The sequence below is a fragment of the Phaethon lepturus genome, unplaced genomic scaffold (assembly GCF_000687285.1).
Source record: "Phaethon lepturus isolate BGI_N335 unplaced genomic scaffold, ASM68728v1 scaffold3657, whole genome shotgun sequence".
Taxonomy (NCBI): Eukaryota; Metazoa; Chordata; class Aves; order Phaethontiformes; family Phaethontidae; genus Phaethon; species Phaethon lepturus.
The window spans coordinates 81599-101403 of record NW_010549663.1 but is presented as its reverse complement, the minus strand read 5'-3'; the positions used below and the strand labels follow the sequence as shown (position 1 = coordinate 101403).

The following is a 19805-nucleotide window of genomic DNA, read 5'->3' as shown; positions in this document are numbered from 1 at the left end:
GGCTTAGGTAGCCCATGTGCATGAAAACTGAGCTTTACAATGACTGGATATTACTGCTGTTACTCTTGAGAACAATTTAGTTCTAACTTAATCACAAGGGATATTGTGCAGGCAAGGAGAGTCAGAAAACTTTCGTCAGCCTGGATAACTTGTCATGTATAAAATTTGAAGTGTAAGTATGTGTTTCTTTCCAACGGTAGATTTCCTAACCTGATTCTCACCATTCCTTCTGTATGGACACTTCTTTCTTGTTTCATGTTCTCTGTTCTCCCCGGTGCCCACATGCCAAATTTGTTCTTTGTTTCATGTACACAGATGAGTGTGCAGGTACATACCTACACCCATGCACTTCAAGCCGGTGAGCCGAAGAAACAGCAAAAAAGTATATGGAGACATGCAACATGGTGGCAGGAAGCATGACTTCTCAGTACAACCCTCATAAGCCATAACCACTATGAGGCAAAACTATACAGAATTTTTAGATCAAGTAATAGACCTTTCTCAGTAATTTTATAGAATTTTAGAGAGAAATTTATACATTTTAAACAATAGTGGAAAAACAATGTATAGAACTGTTTGTTAAATAATGTAAACTGTTTTTAACAACTCTGTTGTAAAAATCTAGTTCCCTTTTGTAATCTGTGGATTCCAGATAATTTCTCTGTGCAACAAGGCAATCTCTCAGATTCAATCACTATTACAGTCTGTAGGGTCTTAATTCATATAGAAAGTGTTGGGATGAGGAGAAATACAGTAATAGCAGAAAAGTTTGTTTTGATTCCTCATCTCAAAACTTACTTTCGAAGGAAGAAGAAAGAGAACTTTCTGAGGTTTTCTGGCATTTAGTGTGGCCTGCTCAGGTTTTCTGTTTTTCGATTCTACTATATTACTAATTTGGAAAATGTTGCAACTGCAGTATGACAAGGACACAGGAGTCTTAGGTCTGTAATAAAGTCGTTTAGGCTTTCATGTTGTATAGCCTTTCAAACAAGGCATTGGGAACTTTTTGTTAGGATATTGGTTTTAGTAAAGAACTAGACATAAGGTAGTAGTGTGTATGTATGCTGAGTGTATAGAAATTTCTACAATGTTTGCCTTGCTGACACCTGAAATAAAGGCATGCCTTAGGCAATAACTAACAGTAAGAGCTGTAGGCAAAAATGTTTCTTACAATGTTATTTATTTTCTTTTTTTTTCTTTTAAGTCTGAACAGCCCAGTCCTGCCAGTTCCAGCTCCAGTTCCAGTTCCAGTTTTACACCATCTCAAAACAGCAGACAACAAGGTACCAATAAAGGAGAAGAAATTGAAAGGAACGTGTGAAATAAAGGGACCAATAAAACCAGAACTGGTGGAATCTCATTACCACTTTTCTGCTGCCTTTTCCCAGCCTGAACTGGCCACAGTTTTGCTTTAGAGATTTTTCCTCAGATTGTTTTCAAATGTGGCTCTAAGGGCAAAATAAAAGGGGAGAAAATGTGTGTCTGAGAAAAGTGTGTGAAGGGTATTTGTTTTGAAGCACTAAATACATGCCCGTCACTTAACAGATGCTAGACTCAAAAGAGCTTCAGTTTCTGAGGTTGTCCGAGGTTGTCCTTTTGGTAGTTTAAGTAGCACCTAGGTCCATCCAAAGCCCTGCTCAGGAAGGTGCGGCTTCCCATGGGAAGACCAAGAATGTGTGTATGTGGACCCTTTCAAAGGGCCATCATTTTCCCGTACTATTGGGAAGTTTTAACAGCATACAGCATTTACTTTAGATACATTGCAGGGGAAGATGATGGTTAGACTCTAAGTTGACTTTAAGTTTGCATTTTGGTTATCTGGCTAGTAATTATGGTTTACTTGGAACTCAGTAAAGAAACGCATTTTTCTGCCTGGAGAACTTGCCAAGGCAGGTTTTCTGTAAATATGTTGAGGTTCATTCTACGTGATCTATTAAACTACTTAGTTCCTGCTTGGCCTTTTTCCCTGGGTTTATAAGATTGTACAACTGATACATTCTTCATCAGCTTTGGTTTTGTTCTTTGGATCAGGAGCATTAAAAAGGAAGCTTTTGACTAATTAAAATTGCATTTGTTTTATCCATTTATATTCCTTAATGTTATATTTGATTTAAGGTTATGAGAATACCTTAGTGCTTCAGGCAGACAGTTTATTTTAAATAGATCTACACGTGATCCATATCTGTCCTGCTGCCTTTCTGTAGGTAACTGGTACTGATTTTATAATGTGTTCTAGCAGTGTTACACCAGGTGAAAGAAAGCAAGAGCTGAAGAACTGTGGTTGATGACTGGCTTCAGGAATTTGATTTTTACCTAAGGCTAAACAGAACTCCCTCTTGCTGAAACCCCCTTTTTATTCTCATGAAAACCTCATTAGTGGTGTGAACTGTCCATTACAAGCCAGAAGATTTGAATACGCATTCCTGTATCTGTTATCTTATGCTGGGCAGAAACCTGTTTGCTTAGTATATTCTGCTGAGCAACCTGGATCCCTCCGTCTCTTTGGGGACATACTTAAGACATATTACAGACTATCTTTCAGCTTTTTGTACTTTCACAAGATTAGATGGGAGGTTTTTCCTCAGATGTGAACAACTCTGAAGTACAAGTGGCCTATAAGTCTCTTCCTTCTTGCCACAGTGAATAGTGATTACTGCTTCTTTCTGGGAGTTTCAGTTAACTAAATACATTCATTGCCCAGACTGTGCATTTGTATATCGAAGGGACGAAGCACCAGCCATACTGTGGCATGTTCACACTGTACGTTGTGCAGAACCCATACTTTTTTCCCTAACTAGAAGTTAGTTGCTAGGGCCATTGCTCTTTTTCCATTGCATTCACACTCAGTGCTTACTCAAGTGTCAGAAAACCACAGCATGAACTTCTTTCACCTCTGTTAGCATAAGCAGTGGGCTGACCTAAGGTTCTTCAAGTTCTTCAGCCCTTTGGACTTACTCTGATATTTCTGTTTTCTTACCAAGAATACTTGGTCTTGGGCAGCTCCTAGTTTTCAGTTTCTCTTGAACTATTCTGACCCTTTAGGAGATAACTACTACTTAAACTCTTAAAAAGATTGTAATGGAATTTTAAAGTGTTAGCAAGGAGCAGAAGATTAACAGTGACATTGCTATCAATGTTAGAAACAAAAGACCTAAAAATTAATGCTTAGCTGATTGTTAGGGAAGTCTACTGAAATAGTTAGCTACCTGGGTACAAAATGCCTATTCAGAGTCCCAGACATGGTCCTCCATTAAGTGAAAACCTGTCTAAATGACAGGTGATTCAATGCCTATGGGACTGTCAATGATGGATGTGTCTCAGGAGTCCAAATTCCTTTTTCTCCAAGGAAGAGGAATAAGCCTGTTGGCAGCTTGAGACAGGACTGTCCTGTCCCAGAACACAGCAAGGGAGTATCAGGGGATAAAATGGCCCCCTGCTATACTTGGAAAAAGGACATAGGTAAGAATAATGAGTTAGCTTAAGCTTGGAAGAGCAGTGTAAGGATCATGAGGAATGTGTGCTGCTTTTCTTTCTGCATCCATTTAAAAAGAAAATCAAGGTCTGATGTTCATTATGACTTGCAAGCATAGCTACCAGTTTCCATGTTGTGGAGTTAATGTGCTGGTGTTTTATGCAAGATCAGCTATTCATATGTCATACTAAATTTCATTACAAAATTATGTTTTTTTCTCAACTCTTTCATCAAAAGTATGAAGATGCTTTCCTTCCATCTGCCCTTTACTCAGTCTTTTCTTTTATTTTCTTCCTCCTGTATGTGGTGGAGAGGAGACAAATGCATTCTCAGAAGCTGACTTTGGCCTATGGAGTGGAGTGAGATGCATCTGCTCTCAGTGAAGACAAAGACGACTGTCTTCAGTAGGACTTTGATGGTGGTTATTAGTGTCTTTGCCCAGTAAGATATAAGGAAACTAGCCTTTCTAGGCTAAGCATAGCCTGCGGAAATACCCTTGTGTTCTACCCTTTTATCTCTCTTGAAACATGGAATCCTTCTTTGTATATTTATAATTTAATTGTCTTTCCTAACCATTTACCTCAATTCATTTAGCTCCCTATGCCATCTCTTTCATTCACCCACCTCAACAGTCAAGCTGCCCAATGAGAACATTTTCCAAACAGATCAAAATGGGCAAATTCTTCATCCTGTGCTGATGCTGCTGAGAGTGCCTTCCCTCCTCCCTCTTAAAAGGAACATGTTTATTAGTGCTCCTCTTTGAAGCCAAGGGAGGAGTTCTTTGTCCCCTTCAGGGTCAGATGATTAGATATTCAGTCAGATGACAAGTTACCATTTGCAGACAGCTGAGTATTGTCTGCCTGAGACCCCAAACAGGAATAGAAAATGGAGCATGGATCAACTGCTTCTGCAGATCAGTGGTGGTTGCATGAACAAGAAGCTCTTCAGTATAGCTCCCCTTTCCTTGGTGCCTGTACAAGTGTTGGGTCCACCAGGAATTTGTCCATCAGCACTGTCATGGCTTCTTGCCAGCCAGCCTTAGGGTATAAAAAGAGAGAAAAGAAACCATTGATCTGAACCTGCCCAAACGATGCCAATTTACGAAAGTTCTAGTGGAACCTTAGGGGTAAATCATTCTTAACATCGGTTTGAAGTCACTCACACAAAACTAATCAAAATGGCTGTGATCTGAGCCTTGCTAGGTCTGGAATAATTCATAAAACCATTCCTCCCATGAAGGGAACACCTCCCCTGTTAGGAGTATGACCCTGACAGACAGAGGTCTATCTTCTCATCCAGCAGTGACCAAGGCTGGCTCTCCTTGACTCTGTTTCCCCACTAGCAAATAGAGAGTTGCAAGTTTCATCTGTGAAGGACACTCTGAGGCTCACTTCCTTCACATTAGCACTTTGTGTTTCCTGTGATGAAGGAATTACAGACCCCTAATAGTAATTGGTGTTTCTGCAGCCATCACCGTTGGTTTTACTTGCTGCTTTTTGTCTCTGAAGTACAGCCCATCTGAGTTAAATGCCCTGTGGCATCAATCGTGCTTCCTTCCCTCTTCTAGGCTGCTTTTGCCAATACTTATTTCAAGCAGCTGCCGTTCTACGTTTCCCAGATACGTTAAACATATTCCTCTTTCTGTAACTTTTAACAGCAAAATAAACGGAGTAAAATCAAACCAAAATCCAAGACTGAATTCAGTGCAGTTCTATGAGCAAGTTAAGTTTTGCACCTTCTGTTACTTCAGGAGAAGAGATAGCATGGTGCTGAGGGATTGATGCGCTTTTTACATGTGAATATTGCCAAAGGGCTTACTTAATCTGAAATTGACCCTGAAATAAAGGGAACAGCTAAAGCTAAATATATAAAAAACAGGAAGAAAAAGACTGCCTTGGCCAGTACAAGTTAGTTAGAATGATTTGTTAAACTCTACTTCTCAATACATAGATTAACTTAACAAATGTACTGTTACTGATCAGAATGTTCCTGTAGATCTTTACTTGCATATAATACCCTTTGAGAAAGCAAAAAATGCTAAAACCCATCAATGCAAAAGAATCTTGCTTCTAATAATAATAATACATTAATAGTCAATTTCTCATGGTATGGCAGTGTTTTACTTGCTTCAGCCGTGGTCCAGGGAGCTAATCTTAAAAACCCTTGAACATCTGAGTCACTTCACTGTCATGAGTGAGTCTATTGAATCTGATGGAGTTGCTTGTGTCAGTAAATGATTCATGGATAAGTCCCTGCAGCATAAGCCCCCAGTGCATTACTTCATTTGTTTAATTTTTAAGACTCTCCCCTTCTGACACTGTGCGGAGAGGGTAGTTTTCTATCACCTACAAAGCTGGGTGAATTGCCTGGAACACTGCAAAGTGAACTTCATTTCTGTATTTTATTGTCTCTGTTGTTTCAGGTCCATTGAGGTCTATAATGAAAGATCTGCATTCAGATGATAATGAAGATGAATCAGACGAAGCAGGTGAGAATGACAATGATTCTGAGCTGGAACGACCTGTAAATACGCGAGGAGGAAGCAGGAGTCGCAGGTGAGTGTCTTGTGATTGCAAGCAGCCTGGTGGCCAAGGCATTGTGCTTGCTAGTAATGAGGTGAGGTCTGATGTTCTCAAAGAGAGATGAGTAGGACACAGGCAGAGAATTCAGACTGCCTTTTTAAAGCGTATGCATATGAAAGTGCCTCTTCTAAAAACTAACAGAATTAGCCATTCCCAATACAAACTATTTCTGTACTAATCCATATGGTTATGATGATCCTCATTCATTTGACTTTCCTTGATTTCATGCCATTGTGACTTCAGGGGAGCAGTCATAATTGCTCTCTGGCATAAATGAGATAAAATTAAATCCTTCAATTGCTGCATGAGCTATTCTGTACATAGTGTCTCATTTTCAAGATCTCTCCGCTTAGCAGTTCTGGATTAGGTTGTTAAATTGCATCAGAAACAACGAAATTTGAATTTCAAGTAATTTCTGCGCTGCATGCAGTAGGCAATGTGTAGAAGTGCAGAAAGAAGGTAAAGCAAGCATCCGTCACAGAGATTACTTTTTAAAAAAAGCTTCTGCATCCTAGCTGCAAGCTTAAGAGTGCATTCCAAAAATCATCTATTCTTCGGGCAGCTTGAATTGCCATCTGAACGTTGTTAAAGGTTATGGAAAACCTGAAACAGTCTCTCTCAAACCTTTTTAATAGTGCGTTCTTTATCTGATCCACAGGGTTTTGCTGTGAGTGCACAGCACCTGAGTGCCAATGTCAGCTACTGCTTAAATGAGAAGGTAATAGGAAAACATTAATGAATGTCAGCTGCTTCCCTGGTGCACTTTAGCAGCTGGAATCAAGGAGAAAAAGACCAAGATTGCTAGTGGTTTGAGAATTTGTTCGTGTCAGTGTTTGTGTAAAGGATTGTGGAGGCTTTGTTTCAGTTTTTTAACAAAACCTTAAGGCTAATGTTTCTCCATCTTCTTTTTATCCCAAGTAACTATTTTTCTTTTCTTCCAGCAAATAAATACTCCCTGTTGTTCCTAAGTAAATGAAGGGTGAGACTGGCTAGGAGCTGAGCTCTGGCATGTGGCCTCTCCTGAGATACTAAGTTTTTAAATTTTAGGCAGGAAAAAGAATGTTATTTATGGTTAGAAACAAGGAACTTTTCAGTGAAACACTTGCCCAAGTGGCAAGTACAGCTGTTTAGAAAGCTTTTAGAAGAGCAGAAAAGTGTCTCTAAAAAACATTTTCCTCCTTCCATGTGGCTATGAACCAAGATACAGACTCGCTCCAGGAATGTTGGGAATGGCAGTTTAATGTTCTAAATACTTAACCGTTTCTGTAACGTTAGCTGCTGTTAACCAGACATGTTGTCTCAGCCAAGTGCAGGCAGCCAGCCTTGTTCTCTGTGCTACGCAGGGTTTTCTCCAGAGTGCAGCCCTGCTCGGATGCCTCTCTTCCACCTGACCTTGATTAACGATGGCTGGCTTAGCGAGGGGTAGTTCTTAGTGTCCCACCTCGAAGTGCAAGCTCGGTTCACCCTCGTTAACAGCCCTTTATCGGTCTGGAGGTGTAATCTCCTGGCTCTGTTTTTCCATAGGGTTAGTCTGAGTGATGGCAGTGACAGCGACAGCAGTTCAGCTTCCTCATCACTACGTCATGAACCAGCGCCACCTTTATTGAAAACCAACAACAACCAGGTAAAGTCAGGATTCATAAATGCAGTCCTGGGGAGCTGATAACGACATTCTGATTACTTCGGTGCAGTTACTTAGTCTGTAAACTGACATAAGTGCTTTCTTCCCAGGAGAAGAAGTATTTGCTTTAGCAAAAAAGTATAGACCAAAGTAATGTTTTCATCAGTATTTTAAGAAATGTGTCCTTTCTGTGTGAATTAGCTTTGTAAGGTAAACAGTGCAAACTGGCTTTACAGCATCAGTCATACTGTTATATACAGATTTGGGTTCTTACTAGCAGTAGACACATTCTGCATCAATCAAGGCTCATTCTCAAGAGTTTGTTCATTCATCTCTTCCCCTCTCCCCCACCAGTATTTACCTAGAAGATAAAATATTTTTACTTTACTACAAGACACAGTAGTTTTTACTTCACTATCAGAGTACTTATTCCATATTTGTAAGAGCTAACATTGTTATTATTTTTGAGGTAGGAAAGTAGGGTAGTTCTGTTTTTCAGCAAAAAGAAATTAAATAACCTAGACCTACAAAACGCATCAGGGACAAATGAGAATTGAGTTCAGGAGTTACCTCACCCCCAGCCACCATTAAAGTAAGGCTCTCTAAATATAAAAATTAAACCTAAAACCTGATCTTCTTAAAAAAATTATAAAATACTTCATTTGTCACTTTAGTGAGCCATAATTCACTCCCAGTGTCAGTTGGATCATACACAAAGCAGTCATGAAATTTACTGACTGGCAATAAATGGCTCCTTACAGTATTGATACAATTAGAATAGTGTCTACGTGTATTTACAAAAGTTTGTGGTTTAGATAGTGAGTTTTATGGATAAGTCTTTCCTGTATCTCTTAGGTTAACTGCTTCAGTTATCTGGTAGAAATTATTTCCTTGTCATTGTTTTTCTAATAAGGTTTCCAGTGCAAGCTTACAGATAGTGCAAAACTAAAACATTATTATTATTATTATTCATGTCAGTTAAGTTCAAATACACTGTGGAGGGAAAAGACCTAGGAAGTAGTTTGTATACAGAGAGAAGGAGGAGATTCCATGTCCAGAAAGCATTCTTACTATTGACCATAAACTCTGTAGGCTTTTCTAAGTTGATCTGTACAAAAGTTAAAAAGTTTTTAAGAGAGTCTTTTGGGGGAAAAAAGCAAACTATGAAGATGAAGAATACTGCATTTACTGGAGACATAAGCACAAGAAAAAGAAAACACCTGTCTATGTCTTGTTGTTTAATGAAGACTAACTTCTACAGAGGCAATGTAACTGTTACGTAATTGTAACTCTCAAGGTCAGCAGCCCACTCAAGATGTGACACATCTTTCATGTGTCTTTCCGCTTTGGTGACCTAACAGAAGGTCTACCTGCCCGTTTAGACACTCCAAACAACAGCAGTGTGCCAGCTAAAATAGAATGGCGCATACCTTCTTCCCTTTTTATAATTGAGCTGAATTTTAAAATGGAGCAGAAAATCAGAAATTTATGGAAGCATTACGTGAATTCAAATTGCATGGACCATAGCCACATTTGAAATCTCTGCCTGGTAGGGTAGTGCTGCTTGCCAGGATGATGCTTTTGACTGATGAAATCAGGTTTGTGTTGATTAAGTCCATTCATAGAACTGAAGAGCTAAGACAGAGTTAATATTTCTGTAAGCTTCCTCAGATATGATTAGTGCTAAACAAGAGTGCTTAAGACGCTAGATTTCAACTACACATCAGGGGCACTGTAAGGAAGCAACTTTTTCAAATATACTGTGTCCTTGCTAAGGTTCTATTTTAAACCAAGAATTTTCTTCCTTTAGCATCTAAAAGGTACTGGATCTGTGCCTAGAGGTCTGTTTTTTTTGTTTTTTGTTTTTTTTTTTTCCAAAATGAACCTTTTTCTTCCACTGGCCTACACAACAGTAACCCCAGGGAGTGTTGAATCGAGGAACTGGGATTTTTCTTCGAAAAGTATGTTTTGCTTTCTGGCCATGCATCACTCTTGGCTAAGTAAATCCTTAATGTAAAGTTAACTCAGATCTGCAGTCACTTTCTCTATATAGGGAAATAGCTGCCTGCCTATTGTATTCTTATGGTGCTGGTAACCCTCAGGGGTATACGTGCAATTTTAGTCATTTATACCAAGGAAATTAGAAATGAGACAGAACTTACAGAAAGCTGTCAGTGAGGCTTTTTGCCAGTCTAAAAGACTTGCTTTTATAGGCCTTATTTCCTTGTTTTATTTGCTGAGTTTTGTCCTGTGTTGTGACTGTCCAGTGTCGTTTTGGAGACAATCATGCTAGTGATGCTAGTTTTACTTACAATGAAATGTGAAACAAAATCTCCCATCATCTGTGATCATTTCTTTTCCTTTGATGTTTTTCAGAAGAACTGATCATATTCCGGGTTAGGAATGACATGGTGATTTATTTATTTTTTTAACTCTACTTTTAACTTCAAAAAACGTGTGTTGTGTGTGGAAAAATTGGAAGAATAATCAACAGTTCTGTTTCCCAAAAATATTCCTCACTTTAATCCAAAAATTTTCCTATTAAGCATGGTGTTCTTCTGCTTGTTGATATGCTCTTCTTGACTGTGTTTCAGTACTGGAGGAAGCATTCTAGAGTTTTATATGTGGTAGTAAATGGCTTTGTATGGCATTGAAGAAAGGGTACCATACAAGTGCAAGAGAAATTACTGTCAAACACTTCTTTTTTCAGTTACAACTCATGCGGTCATTTCAAAGACTACATTTCAAAATCTCTATTCTAGAAGAAAAGAGAGAGCAGTTAGGAAAAAGAAGAACAGGAAAAATATACTGATCATGTGACATTTTAAAGGCACTGGAGAGTACCTCAGCATCATTTTGTATTTGCAAAATCAGACCTCTTATCCTACCAGCATGCAAAAGATACAAAAAAGTGCTGAGGAGGCTTTACATGACATGAAATTAATTCTTTTAAGGATTAATAGTATCAGTATCACCTCATTCCAGCAACTCAGCATTTTCTGCTGTAAGGTGCCTTTTTTTCTGAAAAATATGAGTAGGTTGTACAGATGACAAAACTGAAATGCTCAGTTTTGAGTTTTGATTACATTTTCTCCAGATGTTATATTTGTGTGTTATTAACTGATAGCAGAATTTTTCGTATGTAGTTATATCCAATAGTGCCTTTAATTTTCACAGGATTTTCTTTCTTTTCCAGATTTTAGAAGTGAAAAGTCCAATAAAGCAAAACAAATCTGATAAACAAATAAAGAATGGGGATTGTGATAAGGTAAATGAGAATCAGGTAACAGTAAACTGGTCCAGAGTGTGACAGTAATGGAATAACTAAACACCAACCTTTGTTAAAAAAAGAAAATTTTAGTAATTAGTACATCTTTGCCTTGTGTTCCCTTAGGTGCAGATTTGTCTCTTTTTTCCTCTAATTATTTCTTCTCCTGTGCTATTTTGGAAGTGTTTTCCTTCTTTTCAGTATGTGTGGTGATTTGGCAAATGTCACCAGTTGGGAATCTGCCATCTGTATTTTATCCACTCTCCACTGTGCTTTTGCATTATGCTTCACATGTGAAGTGATAATTTTTGAAAAGGAGAATTCACATCTGTATTCCTAGCCAATAAATCAATAAAAAAAAAAAAAAAAAAATCCAGAATCCTTTCTGAAGGCTGTGCATTAGGAAGCGGCAGTGTGGTTTAGCATGTCAATTAGAATGATATGAAGCAACAGTTACCATTTAAAGCCGAGAGACAGTTTTGTTTAAAATTACATCAGGTAGCCATGGATAAGAGCTCCAAGTCCTTCTATGAGTGAACATAGCATAATTTCCTAGTGTGGACAAGTTCCTCTGAAGGTTCATATTTTACAGGTATTAGTGTCAACTTTGTGATAACGTGAGACAGGAGACCAGAGTTTCGGTATCTGTTGCTAGATTTTCATCAACCTGATCCATACGCTTTTTGGCTTCTTAAGCTGGGTGCTGTATCTGTCTCTGCTTCAAGAGGAAAAAAAAGGTTTCTGCTTAAGCTCAGGCTGAAGGAGGAAGTTGATAATTGGGTGGGGAGGTGGGACATGTTTGACAACCCAGGAAGGAGGACAGTGGAATTTACCGTTGGAGTAATCTTGCTTGATCTTTCTTTCCTTATATCTCCTTGCTGACACAGAAAGTTAATTACATAGCTTTAGAGAAAAAGAGGGATTTGATTTTGAGCCTTTGGGCTTGGGTCTTACGTGGACAGGTGGGAGATATTTTTTAAAGATGCTGTTTTGGCATCCCCAGTTTGTTTGACACATTCTGCTACAGTTGAGATATAGAGATTATCTTCTACAGCAAAGGACCACCTAATAAGATTTTCATTGGCATGAAGTATCTAAGAAAAACCACAAAAACTTACATTTGTGTTGTATTAGGCTAGAGAAAGCCAGACTACTAAATAAGAAAATTTAGCTTAAAGAACATTTAAAATAAAGTTTCCATTTGTATTGTTTTTTAGACATCTGAATTTTTTAAAATACACAGTTATGACTTAATTAACAAGTTGTTTATGGGGGGGGGATTTGTTTCTAGGCATATCTCGATGAACTAGTAGAACTCCACAGAAGATTAATGACATTGAGAGAGAGACATGTACTACAGCAGGTGAGGAGCACTCTCATGCAATATCACAGTGTGCTCACTGAAATTGTGAAGTCACATCTGTTTTTTTGCCTTCATCTAAAACTCTATTACCAGGTTTAATAGCCTTCAAGCCTGTATAATCCATATACAGCCCATCACTACTTTCAGTGCAGCTTAGGGAATTTTTACACACACTTTAAATTGTTTTGTCATGCTAAATGACAAATTAAAAAGAAAAAAGCCTCTGTGAGCTAAATTTTTCACCAATTCATTGTTACGTTTCTCAGCATACTGTATCGATAATTATGAAAACAGGATGAGAGAATGGATACAGATGTGCACCATGACTTGATAAAAATCTTACTGCTTTTTCCTGAAAATGACTGGCGTTTTCTCAGAAAAACACTAAAGATGTTTTCTATGGCAAACAGAAAACATGGAATTCAAAGCCAAACTCACTTCGGGGAAAAACACAGTATATTAATTGAGTCTTCTGAAGTCATGGAACAAGTAAAATATGAAAATCTGCAAACTAAGAAGGCTCCAAATTTATTGAAAGGTTATGCAATAGTAAGAACAAAGAATAATATTCTTTGTTTTGCATGGCATTGTCAGGTACTATTGGATTACAAATTATGAAGATTAAACAATAAGAGCTTGTTAACAAAGCAGATGTAATTGTAGTGCAGATGGTTTTATTATGTTTAGCACAATCATGTGCTGATTGTGGACATGTTGTAAAGAGGGAAATTTTTACCAATTCTAAACGATTGCAATCACTCATCACATTTATCCACACTTGGATAAGTGTGTTAAAAATATATTGTAATACCCAGCATTAATCTGTTTATGAGTTCAGGCTCAATATTGTGAGTAAAGGTGAGAAAACAATTGAGAGGTCAGTGAAAAGGAAAACCTTGGTTAAGGATATTCCTAGTTAAAGAGGAATTCTGATAGCTTTGTCAGATTTCATAAGTTACAATACACAATGATGCATATTGGTTATCCTTCATATTTAATGTACTGTTTCATAAGTTTTCTTTTGTCTACAAAGGGAACCAAAGCACACTTTCAGAATGGTGGCAGAGGCAAATTTTTATCTATATTGGGAAATTACTCTGCAGGAGGCTAAACAGTAGGAATTGCACACCCTTTCCACTTTACATTATTCACTAATTCTGAGAGAGTTCACATAAGAAGTGAATCTGAAAAAGCCACTTGTATCGTAAATTCACACCCTAGCTTTGCTTCGTGAGCACCTACTTCCCCAGTAATCCAAGGCATAGCTTCTGCACGGTTTCACTTCTGGTAGACCTCTGTCGCCAGTATTACGTGGTTACCAGCTATCAGTAGAGAACTGCACCACTGTCCTAGCCTGCACAGTCTGGCCATAAATCCAGCTTTCACTGGGGCTGCAGGGACAGCCTGCAGAGCATAGGGCTAAGGTGGGTTCATGTGAAATTTTGAAGAACAACAACAACTTCAAAACCTTTTATGTAAAGCAAAGATAACAACAAGCAAGAAACATTTTTTCCCCATGAAGGTGATCTTTCAGTGGAACAGAGTCCTGGAGAGACTGTGCTGTCTGCATCCTCAGAGCTTTAAGATCCTGACTGGTTAAGCCCAGAGCAGCCTGATCTGACCTCACGGCTGAGCCCGCTCTGGGCAGCGGGTGGGACTCGCAAAAACCCTTTCAATTGGAATCCTTCTGTCATCCTAGAGAAATATTTCCCAAGCAAATAAGATGGTTCAAGTTGAATCCATAATCCTCTGTCTCATCTAGTAGCATTTCAGTGTTTTTGATGGGGAAGAAATATTTACTTTTGTTCGAAAAATGATGGGTAAAGCTTCTCCAGTGTGATGGTAGAGTACTGTTATAATCTGTTTCATGGGAAGTTACTAATACAAAGAAAAACTGTGTGAAAAAAGACATAACTGAGCTAGAAGTTTAGAGTATCCTATTCTGAGTAAATGAAAAAAAGAACAGTATATTCTTGTGCATTTTAAACTAAAGATAGACTTTTACTTCTCTCATGAGTGTATTTGTCAGATCAGAGAAAGCATTCATTCATTGCCCTTCCTCACGACTCACATTAAGGGTAAAATTTTAATGCTGTAATCCGTGACTTCTCATAGCATAATGTTTAATTAGTTATATTATAAAAGTCAGGTTGATGTAGAATCAGTGTTGCCTTGTTTCCTGGGGGACTGTTCTTGCAGGTTGTTTCCCTTGGTTTGGAGCGTGTGCAGGCTGTCCATAAAGCCCCAGTGAAAGCTGGATTTGTAACCGAACTGTGTAGGTTAGGACAGTGGTGCAGTTCTCTACCGATAGCTGGTAAGTGCCTAATGAGCTACAGAGCTCCACCAGAATTCAGTGGAAGAGCCAAGTTACTTACCAGTTGTCTGTTTGCTAGTCTGCACTAACAAATGGTCTATGCTGTTATAAAACAAATCATTATTGTTTTGTTTCAAAGCCTTTAATCCCTTAATCACAGAATCATTAAGGTTGGAAAGGACTTTATTCTGCAATTCATTAGTTCATATGATTTTATCAGTTTACAGAAGTATGTTCACAATATGGAATGGATAATTTACAGAGAATCAGTGCTGCTCTGCAAATAAACTGTCCTTACTGCTTTGCAGCTGTGTAATTAATGTAAAATTCTTCCAGTGAGAACAGAAAGAAAAAGTGTAAAGAGCTGAGAAGGTCTTGAGGAATGAATGTGAGACTTCTAGACCAAGAAATACAAGTGTATAGCGACTATAGGAAGTACAAAGGTCAGGAGAGCAAAGGCTAAAACTGTGGAAAGCGATGGTGGTTACTACATGAGAAGGGGGATTGAGTGCAAAAATACACAACAGAAAGCTGCAAGACTTTTAAAGGCAGTGGCGGGTGTTGAAGCAGAATGGTGGTGGAGTTGTTTGTCACTGAGCAGTGGTTGTCATCCCTTCAGTTTATGTCAGGGCAGATAATAATCTCTTGCACATGTCAAAGTCTGCTACCCACAGACTTTCAGGGCATTTTTAGAGAAGGGATTTGCAAGAGAAGAATGAAGGCATTGATCATTCAAAAGCGCTGGCTGTTGAAACTTACGCTGAGGGATGTGAAAAGGAGAGGACAGGTTTGCCGTCTCCGTTGTTACCAAGTCCATAGGCATGACAGCAAACAGGAATGCAGCCAAGTTGGAAATGAGAAAAAATCTATCTGTTTGAGAATGTGGCTCTTTCCCAAGAGAGACATTTCTCTTTGAGATGCTTTGTTAAAGGAAGCTGAAACAAATCCACAAAAAAGAGGGAGGAGGCAGGAGAGTTGTGATACTAAACTGCAAGTGCCTGGATATGTAGCTACGTAATCCTGATGTAAAATGATACTTATTTAAAAATTGCCCAAGAGGGAGAAGGCCGGTGAAAAAGGACATTTGACCAAGAAATTAGTCCTGTGAGAATCACCTGAGCAATTTTTATGTGAATATTGGACCATGGCTAGACAAAGTGGTCTGAAATTACATTTTAAAAAGAAAGCTCTCTCCCACCTCTTTCACTATAAAGAAAGGGTTTGGGATTTACAGTGATGAGGTGCTTTTTTGGAAAAAAAAAAAACAAAAAAAAAAACCCCAACACTCTGGTTTTGAGTGAAATAGTAGGGATTACTGAGTGCAATCAGATGTTAATGCTTCATGTCCCATGTATTCAAATTTGGCTGGCTAAAGCTGCGTTCTTACATCTGAGTTTTCAGTGCAGGTGATGTTTGCATGACCCCATGACAATGGGGATCAACAAGATTTCTGGTAAGACTTTGCATTATATTTTGAAGCATCAGAAGTCATATCTTCAGCTGGTGAAAAATCTCCTTAAAGCCAGTGCACTAGGCAGCACAGGCATAAGGAAGAAATTGACAGCATGCAGAACTGTTGAAAATAACATTGCTCATGTCTACAAGGTGCTTAACTTCAGATGGCAGCTATCTTCTGAGAATTTTCTGTGAGGGGCAGCTTGCAGGTCTGGAAACTATCATGTGGCCTAAGACCCTTCATAAATTGAAAAATGACTATGTCATTAGTTGCAGTTTGGCTTCCTTAAACACACATGCTCATTTGCTTCTTTAAAGGCAGATAAATAGCTGTACTATGATGGATGATGATGAAACTGAGCTGGAGAGACATTATGTAAACAGAGATGTACATTACAGCAGAAAAGCAAAGCTTACTACAGCAGGAACAAATGGGATATTTTTGTTCTTTGCAGCCGGAGCTCTCAGAATAAAACATTTTAATGCTGTGTTTTTAATATTATAACTGTCAGACTTCCTAGGAACTAATCTTGGCCTTTTATTCTTTTTCAAGTATTTCTGAATAGCATATGGATGTCTATGCTAATACTGTAAGTCATTAATTCTTCATTGACTGGGATACAGGCAGGTATTTTTCATTGAGCTGCCTGGGTTTATCTTGATACATTTTTGTACACCCATTAAAACTTTTGGGGTTCGTTTCAGCCTGATTTATCAGGTATCGTGACATAGTGGCTATATTTCCTAGTGAGGGCTGGGTGAGGGAAATGTTTAAAATGTTTATGTTTCCCTTGGCCAAGGACTTAAAAGCCCAAAGCAGAGCCTGATCAATAAAAATCCTTATCATTTTTTTTAAATATACAGTGCTGTTTAAAAATACATGTGTTAACACTTCCATGTAATCTTTGTTTCTAAAGTCAGGTATATTGCTATGGGGGTTATGAGGGGTGGTAGTCTTCATCATAACGCAAGTAAGCGTTAGACAGAATTGTTCAGGGTAGCTACACCTTCCTGGCCTCAGCTTCTGTAAAATTCTTGTGCAGACATTTATTTATCACACAATGGATATTCAGAGACCAAGCCTGAGATTAGATTCCTAATTTTACAAAAGGAGGCGGGATTGGCTCCTAAACTTCTCCTTTAGAGGAGGCTCAGAAGAGTGCCACATCTAAGAATAACAAATAACACGTATCAAAGTTGCTTTCTGGTAACAATCCGTTTTGTCCCATTTGATTTTTTTTCTCTCAGGTTAATTGCAGAACAGGAAGAGGAGGAAAAAATCATACAAGAATCTCTGAATCAACAAACAGACAAAGCTGACAATTTCAGATTAAAAATTTGCATATGGAAAAAAATAAAGCCAAGAGGCACAGATTTAAATGAAGTGTTAATAAAAGCAGGGTTGTTCTAAGTACTTTCATAATTTTGGACAGCTGCAAACCAAATTAAACAGATTTTACCTTTTTTCCAACCTGGAAAATGGGAGGTGATTGGAATGGGGGATTTTTACTGTAACAGGCATTTCCCTCTTATTATTTTATCTTGTTTCCATTCTGTTTAATCCACCCTGGGCTGTGTCATTGCATGCCTGACAATACACATGAAGTTACTCCATTTAGCATCAACATAGTCTTTTCTTCTGTGGTCTGAGGAGAAAAAGCATCTACTTATATAATGAAATGGGGAGGAGAAAATCACAAAAGATTTAGTTTAAATTCATTGTTCTTTTTCAAGTTGGTGTATTCCTACCCGATTGGTCGTTTTAACGTGTGCTCTGTGAGCCATGTGTGCATACATCTGTATCTCCTTCAGCTGTGGAAAAGGAGTTACAGACAGAGTAATAAAGCACAAACAAGCAAGGAATATCGAGCAGTAGCATCTCAGTGGAGGTACATGTGGAAGCCCTAGAACTAAATGGGTTTCAAATTGAAGGGTGCAAACAGGACATCGAGCCTAGCCTGAGTGCTGCAGGAGGGATGGTTGGAAAGACTGAGCAGAAGAGCAATGTTCTGTCAGTCCATGACACTACCCAGAGGCTCACTTCAAGGCAGGGGGGTGCTTACTTGCGGTGTCTGTCTTTTGGATGGAAATAGCGCATAAGAGATCCGTAGCCATAGTGTCTTGACACTGTGTTAGCTCTATCTGATGAATAATGCTTTGGCTTTCCAAGATGCTGAATGGATTTTTTAGGTAGGTGCACATCCTATAACATAGCATATCTGGAGTTACTTGTTACAGCAGTTTAGTGTTTTGAGTATGACTACTCTTTAAAAATGTAGACCACAATTCAGGGACTAAAAATGTCAAAACTGCACAAGTTAGATATGAACTGTTGATATCATAGAATGGTTGAGGTTGGAAGAGACCTCCTGAGGTCATTTAGTCTTATCCCCCACTGCTCAAGCAGGGACATGTAGAGTGAGTTGCTCAGGACCATGTCAGATGGCTTTTCAATATCTCCAAGAGTGGAGACCCCACAGCTCCCTGGGCAACCTGTGCCAGCTCTCAGCCACCCTCACAGGAAAAAAGTGTTTCCTGATCAGAGAGAACCTCCTGTGTTTGAGTTGGTACCCATTGCCTCTTGTCCTGTCACTGAGCACCACTGAAAAGAGCCTGGCTCCGTCTTTTTTACACCCTCCCTTCTGGTATTTGTACACGTTGATAAGATCTTCCCTGAGCCTTCCCTTCTCCAGGGTGAAGAGCCCTCATAGGAGAGACTTTTTAGTCCCTATTCTTCTCAAGAACTCCTAACAGTTCCTCTGTTTCCTGTTTGAATGAAAGCTATGATTATAGATTAGTCACCAGAAGACATGATCTTACGCCATTGGTAGGAGTCTTTCATGGTTGTTTTGGTTTTAAAAAAAATTGATTTAAGTCTGTTACTCAACAAATAACTGCTAGTATGTGAACTAACAGTTGATGTGAGAGCTCTTAAATACATTTTTTCTTTGCTATGGACTAGATTCCATAGGGATTTATTTCTTTCCTTTGCTTGCAGAAAGGCTTGTGCCGATTTTTTTCTAAAGTAACCTGCTTAGCAGCTATGAACACAGTGAATATTCCAGACTGGGGTTTTTTTTTATTTATTTGGGTGTTGGTGGGTGGGGATTGCTGTTTTTTTTTTTGGAGACTGACTTAGAAAACATGCAGATTTTCTTCTAACATTTAAAAAATGTAGTCATAATGGTAATGTTTGCTGGAACAGCAGATGAGTAGGCTGGCATTATGGGTGGTGATTATCTAAAAGAAAAATCAACGGAGGTACTGTAGCCTGGACCATGGTTTGTGTCAGAAAGGAAGTGAGTGATAAGAATAATGGTTTAACTTGCAGGTAATGAGGCAATTGGTCTTGTTTTATGCCTTTCATATGACACTTAGTGTCATGTTAATACATCAGTGGTCATGTAAAACTGCTGAAATTCTCAGCTGCATCTTTTCTTTCCTTTCAGGTAGTAAATCTTATAGAAGAAACTGGACACTTTCATATCACAAATACAACCTTTGACTTTGATCTTTGCTCACTGGACAAAACCACAGTCCGTAAACTACAGAGTTATCTGGAAACATCTGGAACCTCCTGAGGATTCAGCATCTGGCTGCATCAGAAACTGTTCTTTAAATGAAACATTCAGAATGATGCAACCAAAATGGAGGGGGAAAACAAAACAAACTTCTTCAGCTTTATTTTTCCTTAAAGCCAGTCATCATCTCTTAAAAAGGGAGAAGAAAA

The 19805-nt window shown here is 38.6% G+C and overlaps 1 protein-coding gene across 1 annotated transcript in view; it reads left to right on the top strand.

Annotated features, from left to right (window-relative positions):
- Nucleotides 1-19656, top strand: part of MLLT3 (myeloid/lymphoid or mixed-lineage leukemia (trithorax homolog, Drosophila); translocated to, 3) — a gene marked incomplete at its 5' end in the record, with an annotated part of 37021 nt that extends 17365 nt beyond the window's left edge. Inside the window, 6 exons of the mRNA XM_010290313.1 lie at nucleotides 1205-1283; nucleotides 5895-6027; nucleotides 7579-7678; nucleotides 10872-10943; nucleotides 12235-12306; nucleotides 19525-19656. Coding sequence (XP_010288615.1) covers nucleotides 1205-1283; nucleotides 5895-6027; nucleotides 7579-7678; nucleotides 10872-10943; nucleotides 12235-12306; nucleotides 19525-19656 — 588 coding nt within the window. The remainder of the gene's footprint in view (nucleotides 1-1204; nucleotides 1284-5894; nucleotides 6028-7578; nucleotides 7679-10871; nucleotides 10944-12234; nucleotides 12307-19524) is intronic.
- Between the last annotated feature and the right edge of the window lie 149 nt (nucleotides 19657-19805).